The sequence below is a fragment of the Coptis chinensis genome, chromosome 4, assembly GCF_015680905.1.
Source record: "Coptis chinensis isolate HL-2020 chromosome 4, ASM1568090v1, whole genome shotgun sequence".
NCBI lineage: Eukaryota > Viridiplantae > Streptophyta > Magnoliopsida > Ranunculales > Ranunculaceae > Coptis > Coptis chinensis.
The window spans coordinates 67,076,278-67,089,777 of record NC_141459.1 but is presented as its reverse complement, the minus strand read 5'-3'; the positions used below and the strand labels follow the sequence as shown (position 1 = coordinate 67,089,777).

General features: G+C 35.8%; 2 protein-coding genes across 3 annotated transcripts; one reads left to right on the top strand and one right to left on the bottom strand.

The window, feature by feature from the left end:
• The first annotated feature begins 469 nt into the window (after positions 1–469).
• On the top strand, positions 470–12,885 carry LOC147504484 (uncharacterized). 2 transcript variants are annotated; one of them, XM_086604064.1, is made up of 5 exons: positions 470–726; positions 8,029–10,796; positions 10,874–10,972; positions 11,092–11,343; positions 12,346–12,885. In XM_086604064.1, exon 2 carries the CDS (start codon positions 9,730–9,732, stop codon positions 10,618–10,620), a length of 891 nt encoding a protein of 296 aa, XP_086460190.1. In that variant the 5' UTR covers positions 470–726; positions 8,029–9,729; the 3' UTR covers positions 10,621–10,796; positions 10,874–10,972; positions 11,092–11,343; positions 12,346–12,885. The 2 variants fall into 2 exon arrangements, with proteins under 2 accessions (XP_086460190.1, XP_086460189.1); XM_086604063.1 differs by having other exon boundaries at positions 11,092–12,885.
• Positions 5,226–6,428, bottom strand: LOC147504485 (uncharacterized). Its single transcript, XM_086605239.1, has 3 exons — positions 6,357–6,428; positions 5,616–6,243; positions 5,226–5,314 (listed from the first exon to the last, which is right to left on the bottom strand). Exons 1-3 carry the CDS (start codon positions 6,426–6,428, stop codon positions 5,226–5,228), a joined length of 789 nt encoding a protein of 262 aa, XP_086461365.1.
• Positions 12,886–13,500: the final 615 nt, after the last annotated feature.

Here is a 13,500-nt window from a genome sequence, read left to right as displayed (position 1 = left end):
CTACTGAAGCCAGAGGGATTTTGATTGCTGGATTGTCACATTTGCGTGTTGGTAAAGGAAAGGATGAAGTGTCAACAGTTTGTTTCATTCTTCCTCGAGCTTTGTCACCGTAAGACACCGTATTTGTAAAGGCAACATAACAGTTTTCGTGGGTTCCTTGTCTAGATGTCTTTGCTCCATTTCGATTTGAAAAACTAACATGGTGTCGGTCCATTCCCAACCCGAGAGGGACAGGGGCCATGGTTGAAGGTTAATGTTGAGAAATGGAGGAGATTAGTTGAAGGTTTGCTTTCACTAAAGAACTCTCACTGTAGATAGTGGAGGATTTTACTAATAGTGGAAATAAAATATGAAGGATGAGGATAAGAATTCTGATCGAGATGGATATTTTCCTATTCTTGGTAAAAAAAAAATAGGGCACTGGATTAGAAAACAACTTAAGTTATCTCACTCCCAGTCTCCCCTAAAATCGTCCCCATTGATGAAAATCACTTTGGGCTACACTGATTGGTTGGGAACTTACAAGCAGTTATATATAGCAAGAAGTTAGAAGCAGTTGCAAGCCTTTAAGTATAAAAAGAAGGCATGCAGGAGAATGCGGAGGACATCATTCACACTTAAAACCATTCTTCAAACTATTGTCTTTCATTCATGCTCTCTGTAATTTAGAAGTAAAACTTAGAGTTAGAATAAAATAATTCAAGAGTGATGTTGAAGCCATTGAAGGTTAGTTTATTGTCCTTGTTCATCACTTTCAATTGAATTTATTTACACTGATTTCATAGTCTTTAATTTAGTTTCGATCGATTTAATAATAATTGTTAAGTAAGAAATATTTGTTCTTGATTCTCATTTTTTATTCATATCAAAAGTCCTCTTGATTGAGGCAAATTAAGAATCCATTAATCGGCTATCGCCTAAATTGGTGAAATCTAAAAGAAATTGGTAAGATTTTCTTACCTGGCACGCTCTAAAAATTCTGGCGCGTCTTTGAAAGAATCCTGACACGCTCTTCAAGCAATTCTGCCTCAACAGAAAGGCAACCCATTATGACTCAAGTGTCAAGTGACATAGCCACGGGTTAAAGGTTAGAATTTTAACCAAAAAGAGTTGAACTTCCCCTTTCCTTTAATTATGGGGTAATTTTAACCAAAAACAAACAAAAAAACTTCAATTTCGTAAAAAATAAATATAAAAAAAAATTGATTACACCACCAAAAAAACATAAAAAGAAAAACTTTCGCAAGTTCACTTCACCCTATTCTTCTTTTTCTTCACGCCAAGTTCAACTCTTCTTCAGTAACCTTCTTCAAACAGTAGAGATAACAGGTACCCTCTTTGTTCTTTAATGATTATGACTGAGTAGAGCACATAATTTAAAAGCAATAGGTGAATATCAATTTTAGAGTATGCATATTTTTTTTCTCTATTTGTATTAGTGTTTTAGAGTGAAATTGAATTCTACTACACATTTTATTTGAATCTTTTAATTCTTAATTGGTTTCCATAAAACGATAGATGATCACCTTTCCATTGATCATAGTAGCGAGTATCTCAGTCAACTACTGTTTCACTATGCCTTAAATCAACTACTGATTCAGGTACAACTGCATTTTGGGCTTCAATTATCAATTTTGATCATCCTTTGGTTTTTATATTTTTAGTTACCAATTTAGACTATGCACATTAAAAGGCTACCTAAGCTTTCGAAAACATTGTACTTTATATGGATGATTCCATAGCTATAAGGTGAAAGCCTCATAATTCCGTTTGTCCTAACTCCTAACACAAAATGGAATATTTAGAAACATTAGTTATTAGTACAGACCACTAAGATGTAGGAACTGTTCTATATTTGGACGATGTAAATAGCCAAGTAGGTATGGATTTATGTGTTTATCCTTAAAACTCATCTTCTCTGGTTTTGGTGATCGCCTTAATTCTTGATTGAGAATAATGTAGCTACATATCCTAAGTCCTTATAATATTTCTTTTAATTATCAACATTAAGAAATGTTTAGGCATACAACGTTTGACTAACGTGGATGGAAGTGGTAAGTTCATATGAAGATTGAAGACATATGTTCTGGCCTAAATAATGTATGGCTCGAGGTAAAGTTAAACCGTTTTTTATTTCAAAGTACGCCATGCAAAATCTCTGAGTATTAATCTTGATACTTCATAAACTCAAAAGTTTAAATTGATGGTGCTAACAGCATAGGAACACAAAGGATTGAAACAAGCAGCTTCTTCGAGGTTTCTAACTAAAAAGCACTACCACTTCTTCAAGAAACTAGTATGCCTTCCCCTCTTTAGTATCCTCCCTCTCTCTATAACCAATACAAGTTTCTCTCCATTTTTTTACTGAAAATCATTTATATTAATAATTCTTTTAAAATTTTTAATACTCAAAACAAACTAGCTTTTATATGTATGACAAACGTTTAGTTTGCATTATGATTGATGATGCTATGTTTGCATTATATTTGATGATGCTACATGTAGGGGATGCATGATCATGTCTATTGTCCATGTCTGCATTCATTTTGACGTTAACATTCCTAGGCCAAATAGTTAATAACATCAAAATTCATTAGTGCAACTTTGTATCTTTCTATTCTTCTTTTAATTTAAAAAATATCTGTTTCTTCATCTTCTTACGACCCTTCTTAGTCAATCCACGCACTACTTTTTTTTCACAATGAAACATTAATGTATGTACTGGTGCGAGGAAGTGTAGAAGGACTTAATGGGTCTCCTAGAAGTACCCTTTTTTCTACTCAAGAGTTTTTCATTGTGCAGGTATGACCTATCGGTATATATTTTTTTTCTAAGTTAGCAATGTATTCAGATGAAAAATGTTACGAAAAGGTTGGCTTAATTGGGATTATATTTCCCAATTAACCTCAATCAAACTGGAAATAAATTACATCAGGAGACTCCCACCTAGTAAGCCATTGAGGCTTTCCTAGATATACCACCTATTCTTGGGGGGAAATTGTAGACTATGCTTTGCAGCTTGGTCAGCTACGAAGTTCACTTCACGCCACACACTTGAGATCAAAACATAAGATAACTTTTTTGCGTATTCCCATCGGGTCTTATTTCCCATGGCAGTTCTGAAGTTCCAAAGGAAGTGACAGCTGCTTTAGAGTCTGATTCTATCCAAATACTTTCCCATCCCTTATCTATCGCCAGTTTTGCACTTTCTAGAATTGCCATAACTTCAGAATTCTCACCCAAGTTTTTGCAAAGCACTAAGAGGGCCTCACAATCACTATTTCTATACACTGACCCATAACCACCTGCTCCTGGATTACCTTGTGATGTACCATCTGTGTTAATCTTGATTATCTCTTTGTCTGGTGGTTCCCATATACAATCTCGAAATTTTGGCGCTCGATCAGGCTTGAGAGAAAGACCCCATCCTTGAAGGATTGCATTATCGGAAGGTTTTGAAGTACCTTTCGACAAAGTGTATGTATAATGAACTTGTCTTCTTATATATAGCCGCTTGCAATCTGTCAAGTTTTCTTTCTTCGCATCAAACACTATATCATTTCTATGCATCCATATGGTTACCATTCCCGCGACCACTACGGCATGCCACATATGTTTGATAATGGAGCTTTGCTTCTTGTTCATCTTCATGGCTTCCTTGAAATTGTTAAATCCCTTCTTACACTTGAAAGTTTCAGACAACCAATCCCATATTTGATCTCCTTTGAGAATCTACACTCCCAAAGAACATGTTGTAAATCTTCTTCACTGTGACACCCCAACTAACATTTTGAAGCAAACCGAAATCCCCTCTCTTTCAGACTTATTTCTGTAGCCGTACAATTTTGTAGGAGTTTCTATGTTATTCCCGCTATTTTTGGGTTAATGTAATCATTCCATATGTAATTTGCTCTGCCAAACCTTCAAAGATTTCTTTTTGAGTTCCTCGCTGATTTAACTGAAAATTTGCCCTTTCGATCGGGCAACCAAACCCTATAGTCCGTAGCGGCCGAGTTGATCTTGGGCAAATGGGGCATACCTACTTCTTGGAGAATTTCTAACAGTTGTGTAGGCACATTCCACTCACCATTTGATATGACCTGGCACAACCTTGCTCTGCATCCTTTCAGCTGCTTGCAGGTAAGGTTTAGAGAAGATTTAATAGACTTGGGCCCCCACCAATTGTCACGCCACAAGTATATATTAGAGCCATCCCTAATCACCCATTGATGTCTTGACTTTACTTCCTTCATTGCCTTTCTTAAACCTGGCCAGATGGTAGATTTTGTGTAGTACTCAATCGGGTCCATCTCTTGTAAAGTACTTACTTCTCATGAAAATGGAAAATTCATCCTCTTTGTTAAGCATATGCCACACTAGCTTTAACAACAGAGATAAATTCTTCTCTTTCAATTTTCTGATCCTCAAACCTCCTTCAACACGGGGCTTACATACCTTGTTCCACGCTACCGTGACTAACTTCTTGGTGGTGGGATTTTCAGTCCACAAAAAGTTTCGTATGATTCTCTCCGCTTCAGTGACGGAGCTTGCTGGCCACTTATAAACTCCCATGTTATACACTACAATGCTTGAAAATACTAACTTCACTAAGATGCATCTACCTTGAAATGAGAGAAGCTTGCCTTTCTATGCAGTAATTCTTTTCTTGATTTTGTCTCTAAGAGGACTGACTGCAGTTTTGGTTACTCTCCCTTGAAACAAAGGAACCCCCCAAATAGTTTTCTGGTATCGCACCGGGCTTGAATACCCAGTAACTCTTGTAACTCCCGTTTCCTTGTCCAATGCATGCCTCCTACTAGGAGTTTGCTTTTGTCTTTGTTCATAATTTGGCCTGAGGATAGTTGATACATTTCCAAAAGACTAACAATGTTTCTTATACTGTACCCATCACCTTTTGAGAAAATTATCACATCGTCTGCATATAGTAGGTAGGAAGGGCAGGGGACTCCTTTAGCTTTGGTGAGCGGCATTGAGAGCCCAAGATCCCGAATCTTATTAATTCCTTTACTCAAAGTATCTTCAACTAGAGCAAACAAAAATGGTGACAATGGATCCCCTTCTCCCAAGCCCCTCTCTACTGGATTGAAACGTACTGGACCCCCATTCACCAGGATGGATAGTCTAGCAGACTTGAGAATAGCCATTGTCATACTTATCCATTTTTGTGAGAAACCAAATCTGTCCAAAACTGCATGAAGGAACTCCTAACTCATGGTGTCATAAGCTTGTGAGATATCCACTTTAATCACCACACTTCCACCCTCCTGTTTCTTGTTGAGTTCATTGACCATTTCTGATGCAAGACAAATACTAGTCTGAAAAGATCTTTCTTGAATAAATCCACTTTGTTCTCCGGAAACCATTCTAGAAATATGGATGTTGAGTCTTAGTTGCCTTCGAGAAAATTTTTATGAAAAAATTACTCATACGTATAGGCCTGAAATGAGATAATTTCACGGAGCTATTGTCCTTCGGGATTAAAGAAATAAAACATGCATTAGCACCATGTGGGATGATACCTCCCCTAAAAAAAGACACTACAACATCAATGACATCTTTCTTTATGATTTCCCAACAGCATATATAGAACTGACCTTGATAACCATTTGGTCCCGGGCTGCTATTTGCGTTCGTGGCCTTTACCGCTTCCCAAATCTCAAGAGGTGAAGGAACATCACATAGGAAATCATTTACTTCTTGAGAGACTTTCTGAGGGATCAGATTGAGAAGTTCTGTACTGATGCTGACTACCTTGTACTTGAATTTCTCTGTGTAATACTGGACCACACATGGTTTTATCTCTTCTTGTGACTGTAACGTAACATTTCCTTCAGTCTGCAATTCCGTAATCAGAGAATTTGCCTGTCTCATCTTACAGAATCTGTGGTAGTAGGTTGTGTTCCTTTCACTGTTCTTCATCCATGCGGATTTACTTTTCGCTTTCCAAAAAATGTCTTTCATGGTGAAAGCCTCCTCTAATATTGCTTCTTTATTCATCAGATTTCCATATCGTATTGCGTTATTAGGATCTTTGTCTGATAACCTCTGAGCCTCCTCCAAAACAACTTTAGCCTCTGTTACCTTTTGCTCTAATTCACCAAAAGTGTTCCAATTCCATTCCTTCAGAACTGGCTTGAGAATCTTTAGTTTCTGGGTGATCCTATATATCGATGATCCTCTCAAGAAGCCTGGCCAATGACTTTGAATTAAATCTTTGAAACTCTGGTGGGATGTCCAGGCTATGTTAAATCTGAAAAGACAATTACGCGGCTTGGGAATGCTAGTTGCATAGCCCAAGAGAGGGGCGTGTGATCAGAACCTGTTCTCGAACCGACCTTATATCTCCATCCTGGGTACTTCAGTAACCAGACATTACTGTAGAAAACTCTATCAAGTCTAGATATCATTCTACCCACACCATGTTAATTGTTGCACCAAGTAAACTTACTTCCAACATCAAACCACAACTATTGTACCAGTTGTGAAAATCTTGCATGGGAGACTGGGCAGGGACTCGATCTCCCACCCCAAAAAATTTATACACTTCCGACATTCTAGCTCAGGTATTAAAACATTGGGACTTCATAAATTGCTTCCCCCGGGCTCGAACCGGAGACCTTCAGTGTGTTAGAATGACGTGATAACCAAGAGATAATACGTTCGAGTTGTAACAACTATATATGTTAGGGAACCAAACATTAATATTCGACGCTTTTAGTTTTTTTTACATTAATTTATTAGTTCAGTTAGTTCCTTACATATATTAATTTTTTGAACGAAGATGGATATCTCTATGCATATTTATCTACATATTACAAAATATCCCGATATATCGCGATATTTGGGGATATCTATTCAGATTTAAGAAAAAGATATATAAATATCACGATATGTTCAGAGATATATACGATTGCAAATATCGGTGATATTTCGACAATATTTGTGATATTTGGAGATATTTGGAGATATTTTGTGTATATAATAATTTTATTTAATATTTACCATTATATTTCAAATAAATATAAATAATGTATCATGATATATCAAGAAATATCTACAATATTCACGATATTTGTCGATATTTTGGATATATCCACGATATTTGTGTGAAACAATGTCAAATATCCCCAAAGAGAGAGAGATATCCACAATACATATCCAGAAATTAAATATCGATAAATACCTATATCCTGATATTTTGTACAATGTTTATCTATACATGCCAATCACATTTAGTCCAAATTCAAATATAATATTAAGTTAACAATGACTCTCACATTCGTCAGCATGGTGCATGGCCGAGTTGCAAAAGTAATGAGGATTAACCTCTTCAACAATTAATGGTCACGCCGTCATGGCCACTTTTAAGTTGAGATGGTACAGCTGGGTTAAATTCTAGTACTATACTATTATACACAGATTTTGGGTTTAATCTCTCTGGTTGATACATAACCAGTATAAAAACCCCCTCATTACGTACTAACCCATAAAAACCCCCTATTTTTTTAAAATACCCAAATTGACTAAAATACCCGCCACACATAAAACCCTAGATCTCAAACTTATCTTCTCTCTTTCTTCTCGCCACTTTCTCTATTCCTGTAAACCCTAATTATCCTGCAAAAATGAAAAAACAACCGAAAAATAAGAGAGAAACACCCACCAAAACAAAAAAAATTGAAAGTTTCCAAATCAAAATCAACTACTGATAAAAAGACCAAATCGAAGGTAAAAATCATATTTTTTTTTCAATTTTGTTTGTAAATAAACTAAATCTAAGGTGAAAATGCTTAATTTATGATATAAATATGCATTTTCATATATATATATATGTGTGTGTGTGTGTGTGTGTATGAATTTGTATTTTCACAAGTGAATTTGTATTTGCATATTTGAAATTTGTATTTGGTCATCTTTTGGTCATCTTTTGAAATTTGTATTTACATATTTGAATTTGTATTTACATATACGAAATTTGTATTTACATATTCAAAATTTGTATTGCAGCAAGACGTAAAATTTACTAGTTCTAACAAGGTATTTCGTTATTCTGCATTGCTAATGCTAAAACTTGTACAAGATTTGAAGGGAAGAATTAGGGATATTCATATCACCAAGATGAAAGAAACTCCTTTTGGTCATCTGTTTATGGTTTTTGTCAATGGAAAGGTCGATAGTAGAATGTTAGAGAAACCAAGCCACATCATTATAAAGTTGTTAGCGATTTGGTGCAAGGAGAGGCATACGTTTAAGATAGGAAGTAAGTTTGTGTCTTTATGTCCATCTGATGTGGCTGTAACTTTTGGGCTTCTGGTGATGGGGAAAGTTGTTGTTTTCCAGTCAGGAATGAGAATAGACGAAGCTATTTCTGGATCACCATTCCTGTTAAGACGTTTCTCCGGAGTTAACAAGATAACAACAACGGTTGTAAAAGAAATCTTGAACCAGATTATAGATTCAACAGACCCTACGGACATTGAAGATATGGTGAGACTACTCGTCATTTTTCTGGTGATGACAGTATTTGTAAGTAGTGGTGCGAGTGGAATAGCTTGGTCCTTCCCAAAGCATGTTGAGACTTTGGAAGCTATGTGGAGTGTGTCATGGGCTGCCTCAGTTCACTCAGAACTGATTGAAAAAAATTCAGAAGTGGGATAGTAGTAGTCCGTTCAAAATTTCAGGATGCATTATTCAGCTTTTAGTAAGTTTAGTTTGTTTTCTGACATATGCGTAGTTATATTTTCATAGCATATATCACCTCACATGATAAAAGAGAATATGCATTTGCATATGCATATGTCAGATGTCAGATGTCATATGTTGGTAATATAATAACATGTCTGTTTTCGTATGTAATTTTGTTTTCACATATGCAAAGTCATGTTTTCATAGTCTATATCACAACCTTAGAGGGATGTTTTCTGGATTGGTCCTTCAAATTTGTAGATGAAATCCCGTATCCAGCCCCATTGGTGGCCCTTAGTACTCACTATAGACTAGTCCTATATTTTAGCTTCTTAATGAAATAGCAGTCCTGAGGTCAGTGTTGGATTTTAGTACACTCTCTATATTACTATTGGGCAGGCCCTTGAACTGCTCAAGTTACGTTAGACTGCATGGTGTATATCGTAGCACAGAGAATGTCATTGCAAGAAGTGCTTTAATTGGCACATGGTGCTTACGGGAAGGACTCTGTACAGTCCAAATCTAAAAATTTTGTCACCTAACTGGGTTTGTATTCCTGAAAATCTAGTTTGTGCAACGCCAGTTATAAACTTATCATTGATCAGTCAATCAGTGTTTTTGGTGGAGATCTAGTTTTACTTTTTAGCATAACATTATTTTTGACAGAATTCATGTTAGTCGAGTAATTAGATAGTTAGTTAGGGATGACCGACCACATTACTAGTTGCAATTAGGTGTATGAAAATATGAAAACATTTTTACATATGTCAGGTGTATGAAAATATATTTACATATGTCAGGTGTATGAAAATAGAAATTTACATATGAAAATCTATATTGGCATATGAAAATTGAAATTTACATATCCAATGCAGATGTCATATGTCATATGTTGGAAAAAGAATTATATGAAAATGTTGCTAATACAAATTCACATGTTATGTGCATTACTTTTTGTGTGAGCATGTGAAACTTTGTGAGCCAGTCCGCGACACTTGCTTCCCACGGATTGCAAAGTGGTCGATGGAACGACTAACGGATGAAGTACCAAAAACTTTTAAGCTAGAAAATGTTCCTAATTGCAACATCAAAGTAATATTAGAACTGGCCGAGGAAGAGAAAGAGGTATTATACCATGAACACCACCAAAGTGAAGCTGAAAGCTTGAGGAGGGAAAATGCTGAGTTGAAGAGGGAGAATGAAGAGTTGAGGAAACTTAGTAAAGATTTAAGGGGTGAAATTGGTAGACTGGCGAGAATAGTTTGTGAAGAGAGTCTAGAAGATATGTTTGAAAATCACGAACATAGAGATGTAGATATGGTTGAAGGGGTAGAGAACAGAGATGTGGATTTGGCTGAAAATGAAGAATTCGAGAAAGAGTTAGTTGAAAAGGAAGAATCCGAGAAAAAGGAGGGCAAAAGAGAGTCCGAGTTATCCGAGAAAGAGTTGGCTGAAAAGGAAGAGTTGTCTGAGAAAGAGACATGTGGAGAGTTGGCTGAAAAGGAAGAGTTGTCTGAGAAAGAGACATGTGGAGAGTTGGCTGAGTTGGCTGAAAAGAAAGAATCCGAGTTAGATGGAGAAGAGGAAATCAGCGAGACAAAGTCAGATGAGGAGGAGGAGGAAAAAGGTGAGGGAAAACCTAACTTGATGGTTAAGAAAGTGAAAGAAAGGGAGCGGATGAAGAAAACATCAATAATATATGAGTTCAGAAATATTAAGAAGCAAACAAGGAATATTAACGTTGTTGAATTGGATGATGAATCAGTGATTGATGCAGATGATTTCGAGACTCCACCACCCCCGCCCGTAGGAAAGCCTATGTCAAAACCACATTCAACCAAGCTGTGGAGTCTACTTGATAAAAAGAAGTTGCCGTTGGTGGAAAGTTTTTTCAGAAAAGCAAACCAGAAGTAAAATTTACTTTTCATAAATATTTGTAAGTTTTTCTTATCGTCTATGTAATTACATAAATTGTTTTGATCGTGTATGCATATTGCAATACAATTGCGTGGATGGACATTCAAATGCACTTGAAAATACAGGGGGAACACGTGAACCACCTGATGTTGAACTTCTTTATCAGTGACAAGGTAAATCTTTTGATTACTCAAATCTTTTGAAATGAAAAAACTTGCAATTTAGTAATTTGTCGTACTGTTTATGGTAGATCATTGATTGGTATGTGCACTTCCAACTCTCTAAGGAAGTGAAAAAGCTAATTAGATCTTCTCCACCAAAGTGTCTCCATTTCTCATCATTTGCATGGGTAAACATCTTCCATGTAATTTAATTACTGAAGTTGAATATGTAAATTCAACTGAATATGCAAATTCAACTGAATATGCATACAAGGCATGAAGATGTTGTTGTTCTTATTTGTTGTAGCTGGCTTTAAGAGATAACCAGAAACAAGGCATGAAAGTCTATGTCACAGATGTCCTAAAACAGTTGGACAATAAGGTCGCTCATCTATTTTTCATCATAAATAGTCCCAAATTAAGAAAATTCAAAAATGGTTATCATTGGACTTTGCTTTATGTTGATACTTTGAATTGGGAATGGACGCACTATGACTCTTTAAGGGCAAGGAACTACGAGAAGAAGAAATACATTCCGTTAGAAGATGCTGAAATGTTGGTAAGTAAAATTTTATTTTAAGTTACTATGTAAATCTATATTTACATAGGTCAGTTACTATATAAATCTATATTTACATAGGTCAGTTTACAATATATTTACAATGAGACTATTGTAATGCATTTAGCAATCTGCAGAAGCATTAACAACAACAAAGTAAGTTTCTGGAACCATGTTTGATGTAAATTACTGGTTAGGTGATTTTGGATTGTCGGTGAGAGGTGAGCCTTTGGGTTAATGATGTTTTTTGCAGGAAGCTTGTTCTTGTATAAAACTCATCTAGCTCAGGCAACAGTTACAATGTAACATTTTTCAATTTTTAACCTAACAAAGAAAATCTAATTAGCAGTAATTTCTCTCCTGTTATATGCTTGGCATTTGCATACCGGAGGAGTTTTGCATAGACATCGGGCAGACAAAGGAATTGCTTCACTCACTAGCTTCACTCACTCTTGGGTTCGATAAAATGAGTAGTTTTGAGATTATCTGGCCTAGGAATTTTGTTAGAAATTTTAGTAGTGGTCTCGTTTGTTTCAGACAGAGTGCTCTGTACATTCCATATATAAAGGCACTGCATACATGCATGATGTTTGACTTAGGTGCATGCTGCAAGTTATTGTTGTTGACTCTTTCTAGTTTCTAGTATTAAGATCGAGTTTAAGAGCCTCTAATCACCAGAGGGCACGGACTGAAGAAGCAGCTGTTTACATATTTAACACGACAAGGGGGAAATCGACCCTTCACAAATCACAATGTCAATTTTTCTATAGTACTGAAATAATACAAAAATGTCAGAAAAGACACTTTACTTGTCTGGCATATTTCGTACCTTAACTGTAGATACTCATTTTAGAAAATCTAAGCTTGAGAGAAAATATTGGTCTAGCTTTACGACAAATGTTCAATGGATAATTTAAGTTTACATAGGTCAGTTACTATGTAAATATAGATTTGCATATATATTTACATAGTTTTGGTAATTTTTTGTTCAATTTAATGCAGCAGGAGAGGGTGGTGGAAGCTATTAGATGTAGGCGTCAGGAGCTAAGGTTGCCAGATGTGGATTTGATGAAAGATATCACAGTTGGAGCATGCCCACAACAAGGAGAATCATAAGAACATAACTTCCCAAACTTAAATGTCTTTTTAATCTCTTATCTCTTATCTTAAACTTCTTTTTTTGCATTTTCAATTCAGATTGTGGTTTCTTCGTCATTTTGTTTGTGAAGGCTATAATATGTGGAAAAGCTATCCAAGATATAACGCTAGAAGCCGAGAAACAATTGAGGGTTAACCTGACATATGAGATCGTATCAAGCCAACAAGAAAAATGGGATCCAAAAGAAGAATGCAAGAAATGAAGAACTGATTTTCCGTATTTCTAGTTGATTACGTTGTGTTTATTTGTGTTAAAACATTGGAACCATTCTAACTCGGGAGTGTTCGATTATGATGTAATGTTACTGTTAATGTGTTGGAGTTGTTTAGTATTGTTCTGCATATTCTGCAACTAGCTTCAGATTGCGTTTATATATAATGTGGTTCTTTATGCATTTATATTTACTGTCAATTCTGTTTAATATGTTTTTCAACTCTTTAGGTCGTTATGCTCTTTTAAATGTAATATGTGCTTCTTGATCTTTTAATGTGCAACTGAAAGTAGGTTATGCATTTAGCAAACTGCACAAAGCATTAACAACAGCAAATTAAGTTTCTGGAACCATGCTTGCTATAAATTACTAGTTAGGTGATTTTGGATTGTAGGTGACAGGTGAGCCTTTAGGTTAATTATGTTTTTTGTAGAAAGCTTATTCTTGTATGAAACTCATCCAGCTCAGGCAACTGTTACAATGTAACATTTTTCAGTTTTTGACCTAACAAAGAAAATCTAATTACCAGTAAATTCTCTCCTGTTATATGCTTGACATTTGCATACCGGAGGAGTTTTGCATAAACATCGGGCTGACCCCAAAAGGAATAGCTTCACTCACTCTTGGGTTCGATAAAATGAGTAGTATAGCTTCAATCACTCTTCGCTCTTGTTCATAACCTCCCTTCGATATAACAGCCTCTTGTTCATTTCATTATTTATTACCTTTGTATATGTTCGCTTTATGTTAAAGCCAAGAGTTATCATGCATGCACAAGTTTTGCTCT